The sequence below is a fragment of the Cnephaeus nilssonii genome, assembly GCF_951640355.1.
Source record: "Cnephaeus nilssonii genome assembly, chromosome: 1".
Taxonomy (NCBI): domain Eukaryota; kingdom Metazoa; phylum Chordata; class Mammalia; order Chiroptera; family Vespertilionidae; genus Cnephaeus; species Cnephaeus nilssonii.
In genome coordinates, this window is record NC_137072.1 from 77,862,217 (window position 1) to 77,875,160 (window position 12,944).

Sequence of the window (12,944 nt, forward strand, 5' to 3'; positions counted from 1 at the left end):
GTAAGTATGAATGAAGGAAAAAATTGTTTTCTTTCCCTATAATGCCATGGTCCAATGTAAGTATGCTAATAGCATTTACATGCCAAGAAATCATCACATGGTCAAATATAGCATCTCCTTTAAGACTGAGGCCCAAGCCAAACCACCTATTTTCTGATGAATACTCATTAGATCAAAAACATCACTTCCTTTGCTGTCACTAGGGCTTTGTTTTACAGCTAGCTGTTCATTTTTTCAAAAATATGTAATAAATATTATTAAACAATAATGAGAAATATGGCTATCATTTAAGGTGGAGAATACAAAGCATTTTGCATTCTGAGTTCTCAGTCATGTAATGATTTAGCTATCTTGGGTAGGAGATCACAAAATTACTCACCATCATTATGGTGATTAAACCAGTGTTTCGGTTTTCTTTGACATTCCCTGTTTAAATTGTCTCTTTATGTCAATATATATACTTATAATTGCTAGATAATTTGTTCCAGTTTTTAATTCAGAAAATATTGCCAGTTGTGTTGACTTACATAAATCATAACTTATGGATACTTTGAGGAGAACCAAGTCACTTCATTTTGGAAAAAGATTGGTCTTGACTCTCCTTGGACACTGGGTAGGACTTACTTTTTTAAATCTTTATTAAAATATGTTTTTGTTGATTTTAGAGAGAGAGGAATGGAGAGGGAGAGAAAGATAGAGAAACATTGTCAGATGGGGAATCAAATCTGTGACTTCTTGGTGCATGGGACAATGCTCAATCCACTGAGTCACACAGGTGGGGCCACTCCGTAGGATTTAGATGAGAGATGTGTGAGTGTTTGGGAGGGAGAGGGGAGTGGTGTTCATTTTTTTTAGGCATAAAAGTTATGTAGAATAGAGTGACAGATGTAAAGACAGAGAGGTACAGGCGATTTAGGGGACATTGAATGTACAGTTTTAGTCTAAAATGAAATAGAAAGTTTAAGCCCTTTGTAGTAGAAGCACTAAATGCTATGCTGAAGAAATTGGGTAATTTTGTAGCCAATAGCACATAATTGGAAATAGATGGACAGAGTGATAATACACAAATGCAAAAAATATGGAAGAGAAGGGAGATTCCCAATCTCTCATTTTACTGATGAGGATACTGAGGCCTACAGAGGGGAAGCAACTATGTGAAAGCCCCATTCAACTGCCTGTGTCTAATATTAGCATTATCATGTATCCCTAGGTTTTAGATAACGTATTTGATATTCTGTTTAGATATTTGTAAATAACTCATCTATAAATGTAGGGGGAGGAGCTTATTTCTGGAATGGTCTTCAAAAGGAAACATAAATCTTAACTTTGCATTTCACTGTGAGGCTGTTTGCCAAACTGAATGATTGATTGATTCACTGTTATTCCTCTAAATTTGCTTATGCATGTGGACAACATTGTAATAGAAATAAGCAGCTTTTAGAATCCTGGTGCCAAAATATTTCAGTAAAAACAAAAACAAACAAAGAAAGAAAGATGAGCCTCCACCTATTTACAAAATTGCTTTTCTGCTATTTTTACTTTTTCATCTTCATTGCAAATATTTAAACAAAAAAGCAAATGTCGTCAGCTAAAGATTATGAGAAATTTCTTGTGCAGACAAACAGGACTCTAGATGTCAAAGCCTGTGAGCAGACTTTCCTTTATTGGGTGTGAGTGCAAGCCCAACCTTTACAATAGTTACTACACCCCAATTAAACAAAATACCTTTCTTCTGAAATCACACTTGTTTGTAAATGCTTTGCACTCTTTTTTCTTTTTGTGCCAGTATACTAAAATTGCCCTTCAGAGGTATCTCTTTGAGAGAATTAATGGAAAATTGAAGAAAAATATTAAAGCAAGAGTAGACACATAGAGGTGAAGCATAGAAAGTTAATTGTTTTAAATTGGTTTTGTCCATAATGATTTGTCTCTCAATGCAGTAGAACACGAGAAATTAATTATTTTTTTTAAAACTGAGATGATTTGATCTGTGCCAGTTTCATTAGAATTAATGACATGTATCTGCAGATCATATAATTTCTCGGATACTAAGACATTCTATCAATGAAATTGATGAATTAAGTCATCGCAGCTTAAAATACCTGGTACACTACAAATCTCATTAAGCCAAATTCCTGGACTCCCCAAAATCTCAATCGTAGCAATGGTCTCTAAATTCAGAAATTCTACAATTTACTTCTGAAGGAAACGTTGCCTAATTATCCCATTCCAGCAGCATAAGAATTGGAAGAAGAGAAAGGGTCAGCAGCTGTAAGCGATATAGGTGTGCAGGAAACGAGTCGTCCACCAGCGGAGCCTGCGAATGCGTGGCTCTGTTACCGCCCGGTGGCTGATGCCACCAGCCTGTGATGGGCAGCAGGCAAAATGCCAAACCAAGGAACCCGCTTCTCCAGGGGCTGCTCTGAGCCAGGGCTGATTTCTCTTCCGCCTCCAGGGAGCCTGGGTCCTCGCCGGCGACCTCAGGAGGATTCTTCGCCCTAATTATCCGGGGAGGGTGACGAGCCTCTCCTGGAGAACGCTAGGCAACACTCACCACGGCAGCATCCAGATCACTTCCCTCCATGGGTGTGTGACTTCGTCCCAGCAACTCTCACGTACAGTAGTAGATCCTCTCTGGCGGGGCTCTGCCAGCAGCAGAGGGCGGGGGAGCTGGGAGGAGGAGGAGAGCGGGGTGGGAGGTGCAGAGTGGGTAGGCGGCGAAGAGCTCGGAGCCCCAGACACAGCGGGAGCGCGCCGTGCGGTGCAGTTGCCACCTCGCCTCGCAGCCGCGCGCACAACGCCTCCTCCCCGAGCCGCGCGAACCTCAGCAGCTCGGCCGCCGGGCTCCGCGCCCCAGCCGGCTCGCTGCCGCCAGTACCTCCCCGCGTCAGCCCGCAGCCCGCAGCTATTTCCCTCCGCCAGCCTCTTAGAACTCGGGCTCTTTCCCCTGGCTGGCCTCTCTCCTAGTCCCCCCACCCCGTATTTTCTCAACTCCCTTCCTTTACCCTTAGCCACCCAGATTGCCCCCCTTCCTCTTTTTATGGAGGATTTCTTCTTGACTTAAGGCGACTTGTCTTCCTTAACCCTCGTCCACTTCAGCCCTGAAGACGGAGAAGCAGCTTTGATCTTCCCCGGGGGCATTCCCAAGACCGCAATCCTTAAAATTCTTAGGAGGCAAAGGAACAGGACGCGGGACCTTCTGGACACCCTGGAGTCCAGCCCAGAGCTGCACTACCGACCGTAGCTAGTGTTTCACTGAACCCCACTGGAGAGGAGGGAGAGAGGGGTCGGAAGCAAACTTCCTCCAGCTCCGAGGACCCGCGGCCCCCGCATTTGCAGGAGCCCGCGTGCCGGAAGACGGGGAGAGAGGAGCCGCGAGCCTTTCCTCCCGCTCGGCGGGCCGGAGCCCTGGACTGAGCCGCGCGCGCGGGCAGCAGCGGCGGAGGCGGCCGGGAGAAGATGCGGGGCTTGGGGCCCCGGGGTGCGGGGCGCCGGCGGCCCCCGGGCCGCGGCGCTGTCTCCCCCAGCACCCCTGCTTCTCTGGCCGGCTGCTACCCCGCGCCCCGCAGGGCCCCCCTCTGGACGTGCCTTCTCCTGTGCGCAGCGCTCCGGACCCTCCTGGCCAGTCCCAGCAATGAAGGTAGAGCAGAGGGGGGGTGCCCGAGGCGACCCTGGCCGGAGGGGCGAGGCGGGGCCTGGAAGTGGGAGCCGGGGCGCGCCGGACGCGGCTGCTGGGGACAAAATCTCCCTCCTGGTCTGGAATTCACAGGGGTGGTCAGCTCTCGCTCGCCTTTTCCGCTCGCTCCCTGCTGTCCCTGGTTGTATTGTTTGACACGAGCTGCGGGAGTGCTGGCGAGCAACCTGCCTGTGCGCAGAGGCTAGCTGGGGGGCTGGGAAGTTGGGAAGCGGGGTACAGGGATGTCTGAGACCCTCGCCAGGAGGTTGGGTGCGGCTGGGGCTCCCAGGAAGCGTGCGGGGAAGTGCCGTTTCGGGTTTGGAGGAGTGGGAACTGTTTCAAGAAGCACAGTGACGAGGACCTGGGGAGCGGTGGGGCTTTTAGAAACCGTTATTTGCGGCTGGTGGTGGGAAAGGTTGTGGGGGTGGCTGGATGCTTTTATTTGGAGGGAAGTGCCTCCAGGGAGCTGTTATTTAGGGCATCGCCAGCTGCTATTCTGGGGTGGGTGGCAAGAGCTTTTATTTCCCAAGGGAGTCGGGGGGGGGGGGGTGGCGAAGGACTGAAGGCTGGAGGGTGCCTTTCACTTTGGGGCTCGTAATCCCACCGAGGCGAAAGTGGAAGGAGGCGCAGAGGTGGGATGCGAGGAGCGGCAGAGGGAGTTGGGGGTGGGTTGGGGGGTGGGGTGGGGAGGGGAGTGTCGCTGCAGGGAAGTTGCCGCTGGACCCCGCTGGGGCTGGTCTCTGTGTTTCCTCAGGGAAAAGTCGGCGGCGGCGGCCCTTCCAGGGGTGCTGGAGTCCCTAGTGCGCCTCCCTACGCCCCCGGACCCAGAAAACTGTCCCTGCCTGCCGCTGGGAGGGAGGGGCCAGGCGCGGGAGCAGCACCTGTGCGGCCATCGGTGCCCCCGGAGTGTGCGCAGCCCTGGGCCCGCCACCGCCCCGCACAGCCCTGGGCCTCCGGGTCGCCCTGGGTCGCTGCCGCCGCGCGGGCGCTCTCCCCGGACTGCGCTCCGCACTGGGTCTCAGCAGCAGGACACATCCCTCCAGGGTGAGGGGCAGCATCTCAGACCTGACCGGGGCTGAAGGAGTTGTCAGCTCCACCAGGAGAACACCTAACACCCCACTCTCCCGCGGGAGGGCTGGGCTTTCGGGTGCCACCAAGTGAGGCACCGAACCTTAAAATTGTCCTTCCAGCCCCAGGGCAAGGGAGTCTGGGCCGGAAAGGTGAGCAGCGGAGTCCTGTGTGTCCTCATGGCTCACATGGGTTTTGCCTTGGTGGTAAGAGAAGGCTCTGAGCTGGTTTCCGAGCGCTGCCAGCTCCCTAGGAACCGTGTGAAAGCTGAACAGATTGAGACTCCCATCCTCCTCCACTCCATGAACTTCTCTCTTTAATTCCTAATTTTAAAAAAAAATAATATAAGGGTTATACTAGTTTGATCTGTCTGCCATCTCCCGTGCCTAATCCAAGCAATCTGCATTTTCCCCTTCCCCATAAACTTGACAAGTGTTATCTGGGTCTTTCTTAGTCCTTTTATTAACGTCTCCTGTTAAATTCATTATATTAGAAGTCCAGGGGGTATAAAGGGGTTAGGAGTCCTTTCATTAAATGTCTTATTCCACCGGAAGGGGCATCCTGGTTTGGATTTAAAGAGTAATCGTTATATGCATTCTTTCCTGTTCCTATTATATATAACCCCCCCCCCCCCCAGGTGTGATGGGGAAAGGGGAATATTTAGAGATGAAAGGGAGTAAGTAGCTGTTGGTGAGAGAGGAGGATGAAAATGAGGTGGTGCCCCTGAATAGAAACAAGGGCCGAGACTGTGGGAGGAGGAAGAAGAGGCAGAAGGAAATGGAAGGAAGCCAGGAAATAGCGCCGGTCTCCTAAAGTGTTGTAAGTGGACCTAGACCTTGTGGAAGATCTGTATAAACTGGCTGATTGTATAAACTTAATATCCATGGGTTGTATTGTCCTCACTACAGCTAGGGGAACACACAGCAAAACTTGGGCTACAGTGAGACAGAGTGGCAGAGGTCTAACAAAAATGAACGCTACCTTACCACCCAGTGCTGCTCTGAAAGACCTAAAAATAAAGGCATGTCCGCTGTTTGAGCACATTTTGTAATGTGTCACTATTTTATGTAATTAAAAATAAAACCTTATTAATATATATGACTTCATCTCATTCATTCCATCTCTGCCCAACACAGTTTTTCGTCTTTCCATTAGTACCACCCCAGACCTTTATTTATGTTCTTCTCTAAAATGTATGTTCTTTTATTTTTTGTTTCTCTATGACAGTGTTGCAAGTCAAACACCAAGAATAGTTTGAGATATTTACCACAGCGGTCTATTTATTTAAAGATTCAGATTGGAGTTTTAAGCTTGTTTTTGATTGTTTATTTTTGGAGGGACTCTGTAATATCAAGGGCAGAAAGATATGATTGTATACACTGAAGCCATTAATAACTTGCTCTCATATGCTTTGCTTTCTACAATCTATAGATGCTCAGTGATTTCCCAGATGGTAGTGTATACAGGGTTGGGCAAAAGTAGGTTTACAGTTGTGAGTACAGGAAACACAGCTTATTTTTGTATTATTATTCATTGTTGTATTATTTTTCATAGGAACAACTGTAAAACCACTTTTGCCCCACCCTGTATATACCTTACAATGTATATAATATAATGCTCCCATTATATGACAAGAAAAAATCAAGGCAGATAGAAATGTGAGTTTACATTCATAATTTGTAATTAGTTATTTATAAAATTTAACTTCAGTTGACATAAATAGGCAGAATTGAAGAGAAAAAGCCAAACATATATCTAGAATCTTGGATTGATGAGCAAGGTATGTTAAAATACGTTAGAGAAAAGACAGTAAATTTTCTCTTTAGCTGGCATTCTAAGATAAATATATCTTTTGTTGTCTTATTACACACATTAGGCATAAATTAGCTGTGGAAGAAACCTTTGAACTACAATATAATCTAATATTGATCAAGCAAAACTAATATTAGCAAGTGTATCAAGTGAAAATTTTAACAGATTTAGTAAGTAAAGGGAGCCTGTCCACTGTTATGAATCTGGAGGTGGCCCTGAACTTATTCAATAACTGCCACTTTTTACTGTCTGGAGATATATTTGTAAACAAGCATTATTTGACAAGTGGTTTTCGCAGCAGGGATTCTGGGCCAATTACGTTGAACAACTCTGCATTGAAAATGATTCACCCGCAGTGAATCAAGCTTAATTCATTGAAGCTACAGTCAGTAATGTCCCAGTAAAGTGCTTCTGACAGTTGTCAGCAGCTTGTATTTGAAAAGTCCAGTTTCTTGTCTCTGAATGTTTTGTATATTTGAAAAAGTTGGATGGAGGGGGTCTGGGAAGTGGGGGGCGTAAGGGGAAAATATTTGGGGGCTAAATTGTTTGAAAAACAATCATAACATTGTAGATGTTTTCAATGAAAAGAAAGAGTAGGAAGAATGTTTGTTTTAGGGTTTTTCTTGGTTTATAATAGGACCAGGCCCATAAAACAGATTGGAGGACATAATAGATTTGTAAAACTAAATAGCTTTGTTTTGTGTCCCTGTCATCCTGTTGTAATTCATTTCCTTTTAGGTAAAGTGGCAGGACCCCACAGAAAAGGGACAGTAAAATCATTCCCTCACCAGGATGCCACTAAACAAAAAAGGGAGCCATTACCCATGTTTGAACCATAGATTGTTGGAACTATAAGGGACTATGAGGAGTTTTGGTTGTTTTACTTTGTAAACCATGAAAAGCAGACAGAGGTTTGGCTCTTGAAATTTTAAGATTTTTTTTGAGGTAGACAAATATATTCTTTGGTGTCAGGGTGGCAGATAAGAGGATTTCACTTTCTCATATTAGACAGAAAAGTGGTTGGACAATTCTTGCACCTGCCATGGAAATTTCTCTTTTGATTGAAAATGTTCTTGTAATATTGCTGCTTGTAAATACTATTAATTTTTTTATTTCAATCGATTGGTATGGGAAAAGGGTACATTTTTTTTATACTTGGAAATGCTTTACTTGCCATTATTTATATTATTAGTACTCTACAAAATGTGACCATTTAGAGTATTTCTACATAAAATATCAAAATAAGATGATCTAGCTATTTATAGCCAAACATTCTCAAACTGTTTAAATATTAAACTTTATTCAGTATTTCTACTGTTGCGAAAATAACTATGCTTTAGATATTTTTCACTACATTTTTTGTTGATTTACTTGAACAAGTTAAATTTTCTCTGTTTGAAGTGCTTTTTAATGTATTTGTTAAAGAGTTAATTTCTTTTTCATTTGGAAGAATCCTTTCTACCATTGACTATAAAAGTCGAGTATATTAACTAACTATAGCTATTTTTCATTTAATGAGGGCAAACTTAATGATCTTTCCTGAAAAGGAAAAGTTTGCTGTTAGTATCTCAAAGCCATACCTAGTGTCAAAAGTGTTGATAACTCTTTATACTTTATTTTTTCAATTTAAATTAGTAGATACATTCTATTTTACTAATGAAAAGTTTGAATTTAAGTAAGCAGAGGTACTTAATTATTCAAAGATGATTATGGCACTTTTAACAATCTTAAAATAGTTTTGCATTTGTTTTCATAAAACTTGAAAATTAACTAACCACTGAATATTCTGCCTTGCTTATAAGCCATTAAACATTTATTGCAGTATTTGTCCTTTTTTCAGAAATAGTGAATTCTGACTACAAAAGCAATATAAAAGCTAAAACTGTAAATTGTTACCTTTGAGACTCCGAATGATTCTGCTGTTCTATTATCTCTGGTAACTATGTATTTATCTATAGAGCAAAATAGCTCCTGCTGGTATACTCTCCTGGGTAAATACACATTTAGTTATTTTATGAAAATGTATAGAATCAGTTGGTTAGGTAGTGATTTCTTCAAAGGAGTTATCCTACTCTATTGTATACATAGACTAAGATAACATAAACACTCCTGATGGTAATTTTTAATTGACATAAACAAATTATCAGATGTTCTAGCCTCAGGTCACGTGGTACACTTTTGTTTATATGAGTATATAGAAGAGTAAATAAAAAGTAAAATGAGTTCTAAAGACTTTAGAGGATTTATTCGATGAGCTGTATTGATATAAGAAACAGGTTAATAACAAAAGATCTCTGGTTTATACATAACAATTCTTAAAGCACTATGTAACAGTTAGAAAACTATAAGATTTGACAGTTATTCACTATGAAAATCTTGTCTGAATTAGTGGACCCATTGAAAAATTTTAAATGAAAATATAAATGATTCACTTTTAAGTATTCATTTTTGAATTTCCAAAGCAATTAGCATTAGTACATAGGGGAATCTTCTCCTTTTATCATATACTAGAGGCCTGGTGCATGAAATTCGTGCATGGGGGGCGGGGGTGTCCCTCAGCCCGGCCTGCACCCTCTCCAGTCTGGGACATCTCACTTTCAATCCAGGACCACTGGCTCCTAACTGCTTGCCTGCCTGCCTGCCTGATCACCCCTAACTGCCTCTGCCTGCCGGCCTGATTGCCCCCTCACCATTCCCCTGCTGGCCCAATCGCCCCCAACTGCCTTCCCCTGCTGGCCCAATCGCCCCCAACTGCCCTCCCCTGCTGGCCCAATTGCCCCCAACTGCTCTCCCCTGCTGGCTTGATCGCTGTCTAATTGCTCTACCTGCCAGCCTGATCTCATCCCTAACTGCTTTCTCCCCCTCGCTGGCCTGATCTCACCCCTAACTGCTTGCTCCCCTGCTGGCCTGATCACCCCTAACCGCCTCTGCCTCGGCCCCCGCCACTGTGGCTTTATCTGGAAGGAAGTCGGACGTCCAGAAGATGTCTGGTTGACCGGGTCTAATTAGCATATTACCCTTTTATTAGTATAGATTTACTTTTGCCGATTTAGTTTCTGACTTTCCAGACATTTTGTTTATTCAGAGTTAATTATACAGATTTTAAAGTGTTGAACAAGGCAGGACTTTTCTTTTGAACAAAAAGAAAATATTTAAGAATTTTAAATTAAAATATGGACAACAGCTCATTTTTGATAATACATTTATTAGCATATATAATGTGTCATAATGAAGAACTTTCCACAAAAATACTAATAGGATCACTGATACCATAAATTGTCCTATGAGATAGGTATTTATAAATCAAGTTACATATAGATAGTAACAGGTACTCTTGAGTATTAAAACTTGATTGGAATTTCCATCTTTCTTCTGACTATAGAATTAATATCTAGTTTAATATTTATTCATTCCATTTATTCTGATCATATAAAATCAAAAGATGGCTCTAGTTTAAAATTCATGTTAGAATAACTAGGAAAACAATTAAATTCTTTAAAATATATTCCTAATCGATGAATTTCACTAGAAATAGAGATTTTTAAATTCCCTTTAAACTTCTTTCATTGCCATCATCAAAAAAAAATTTGCCTGTTATAATCTGTTACTATAAAACAAAAAAATAAATGAATAAAAAGAAAAAAGTGTCTAAGGTACATTAACAATTTGAATTGTGTCTGGTGAAATGTCTGGTAATTTATGATCTTGCTCTTTTGTTTTGTTTTGTTTTGTTTCTAAAAGCTCAAAATTTTCATCTAGTATCTCTAATGAGAATCCCAGGTGTTGCAAAATCATAAAATGAAACTAATTTAGTAGGTGCACCACTTCAAGTTTTGAAAACAGTGTGGTTAGCATGATGACTTTTATTAACTGCCATTTAATATTAGTATAATTTTTAATTGACTATTTTTATCTTTAGTGATTTAAAGAAACCATAAGGGATCATTTCTGCTACTTAAAACTTGCCTGAAAATCCTCTAAAAAGTACATGCACTTTGCCTTTAGAGGACCTCTTACAGCCTATTCCAGCTGTAGAAAACCTAATAGATTCTGTTCATAATTCAGCTTTTTTCCAGCTCTTCTTTTTCCTATAGATTCCCCAGCCTTTATCATCTGATCACCTTATGTGTAATTTTGTCAAAATCATTTACATTATTTCTTAAATTAGTAGAGAACTTTGTTAAACAAAGTTGACCTTAAGTCATGCATTCTTTCTTCTGTATGTCCTAACACTCAGTATTCATAGCTTTAATTGTGGTGCATTTATGAAGCAGAGTGCAGTAAGTTGGCCAGGTGTTTGTATCTGTGCACATGGACACATTTTTGGATGTGTGAAAGGTCACGGAGAGGCTGGATGAAATAGTGGGGATGGATTGCAAGGTGCTATTATCATGAACTTGCTATTACATATGATTAGGTTTTATTTTTATATTATTTTAAAAAATAACAAACCTACAAACACTCTTTAATTTTATATTTGTCTTACTCTGACTCTGAAGATATATATTCCAGCCTCATGAAAAATAAAACTCCCAGTTCATTTTATGTCATCCATTTTTTTTTTTCTATTTCTCTGTAAACTGTGTTATTGAGTCATGCCAATAGTTGTGGCATTAGAGACACCCCACAGATTACATAATTGGGATTAAACTATCTTTGATGATTCTAATTCTGTTTTAGTGGCTGGACTATTGCCCAAGCCATCTTCTACTTCTATCACACATGTCTTTGCTTCTAACTAAACTGAGCCCATAACTCTGTTAAGAAAATGATTCTGGTATTAAAACAAAATCAAAGAGCCAAAACCTGAAGGTTAAAATATTTTGCATATGCTTTGTGAGAAAATGTTCCTACTTGGAAACATGTTTTGGGCTAAGTATTGGAAGAATTATAGAAAATACAATCTGTTCTTTTGCTCTGACATGGGTAATGTCTTTTTTTCTCTTATAATAATTTCACACTTCATATTTTCTTCCCCACATTTCCCTTCTTCTTCAATACCCCCCTCTCTCCTTATCTTCCTTAATCTTTTTATAGGTATATTTTTATTCAGTACACTTTTTAATAGAAGTATAACTCACAGCAAAGTGCAGAAATCATAATGTAAAATTAATGAATTTTCACTAAGAAAACATATCTTATCCTTCTTTTTCCTTCCCTCCCTCCCTCCCCCCCCCCCCCCAAGCCCTGCCCTTCTCACCCTCCTTCTTTCCCCTTCCCTGTCAGATACTCCATTCATACAAAATCAAAACAAGATAAGAGGATCAGAGCCCAAACCTGTTGTGTTCCAACAACCCAAGGAAGTTGTAATTTCAAATTAGGAGCCTTCTGTTAAATAAATCATGGGTCCCAGTCTCTAAAGGTAAAGAGTAGATTGTGTCAAACTAAGTCATACATTTTTTTAAACTTAATTGATAAATCAGAAGTACAAGAGTTTAAGGTGTCTCTGCCAGTTTCCTGTTTCTTATAAGATAGCTCACTTATTTACTTTGCCCTGGCTGTCCCTCCCTGTTCCTGGATGCTTGTTCAAGTCTTTTAGGTGGAAAGACAAACTCAGCAGGTAGATCCGGCTGGCACCAGCTCAGCCCAGCAGTGCACAGCGGGAGCTTTTCCTGTGAGCCAGTGTCTAACTTTCACCCAGCGCTCTGGCTGGACAGGTGAGGCAGACAGCCTGGTCCTGTGGAATATGACCATGAACTCCCTTCTCCCTCTGAGTTTCAACCTAGGCAGCTTAATGATGTGTAAGACTCCAACAAGAGCCTGAAACAAGCCTGAGAAAGTAAAAAAAATAAAAATTAAAAAAAAATACTTGGAAATTGCTGTGTCTGAAGGATTTCATCCATGTCTAGTTTCAAACCATTAGTGATACTCGATTTTTCTGGAAAGGGGGAACAACAGGTTTAATCTTGCAGATTTGGAATCACTGTGTTTTTTTTTTTTTTTTTAATGTAATTTTGTGAAACAAAGTAGGGAAAAAATTTAATGATAAAATTACAGAGAAAAAAAAGAACAAGGGAAAAAAACCCACTAGACTAGACAAAAAGTATTCTAGTCTTTTTTGTTGTTGTTGGTGGTGTTTTTTTTTGGGGGGGGGATGCGGGTCTGGCGTGGGGGGGGGATGGGGGGTTAACTCTAAGCTCAGTGGACGCTCATTTTGTTATTTTTCCTGACCTCTGTTCATTTTTTTGTAATTTGGTACTGCCTACTTTACGTAATTATTGTGGAGAACAAACAAAAGGAAACGATTTTCTAATTGGTTTAGTACCACACCAATGTAAGTTGTGGGAATGTAGCTGATTAAAGCTCTGCATAGTCTATGCCTGTAAACACATCGCTTGCTGGGTAAGGATCAGGATATATGAAAGCGCTAGGTACAGCAGTTTTGTGG

The 12,944-nt window shown here is 41.7% G+C and overlaps 1 protein-coding gene across 9 annotated transcripts in view; it reads left to right on the forward strand.

The window, feature by feature from the left end:
* Nucleotides 1-3,459: 3,459 nt before the first annotated feature.
* EPHA5 (EPH receptor A5) overlaps nt 3,460-12,944 on the forward strand; it is a gene marked incomplete at both ends in the record, with an annotated part of 329,203 nt that continues 319,718 nt past the window's right edge. For all 9 annotated transcript variants that reach the window (XM_079777090.1, XM_079777092.1, XM_079777091.1 and 6 more), the window contains one exon: nt 3,460-3,640. In XM_079777090.1, coding sequence (XP_079633216.1) covers nt 3,460-3,640 — 181 coding nt within the window. The remainder of the gene's footprint in view (nt 3,641-12,944) is intronic.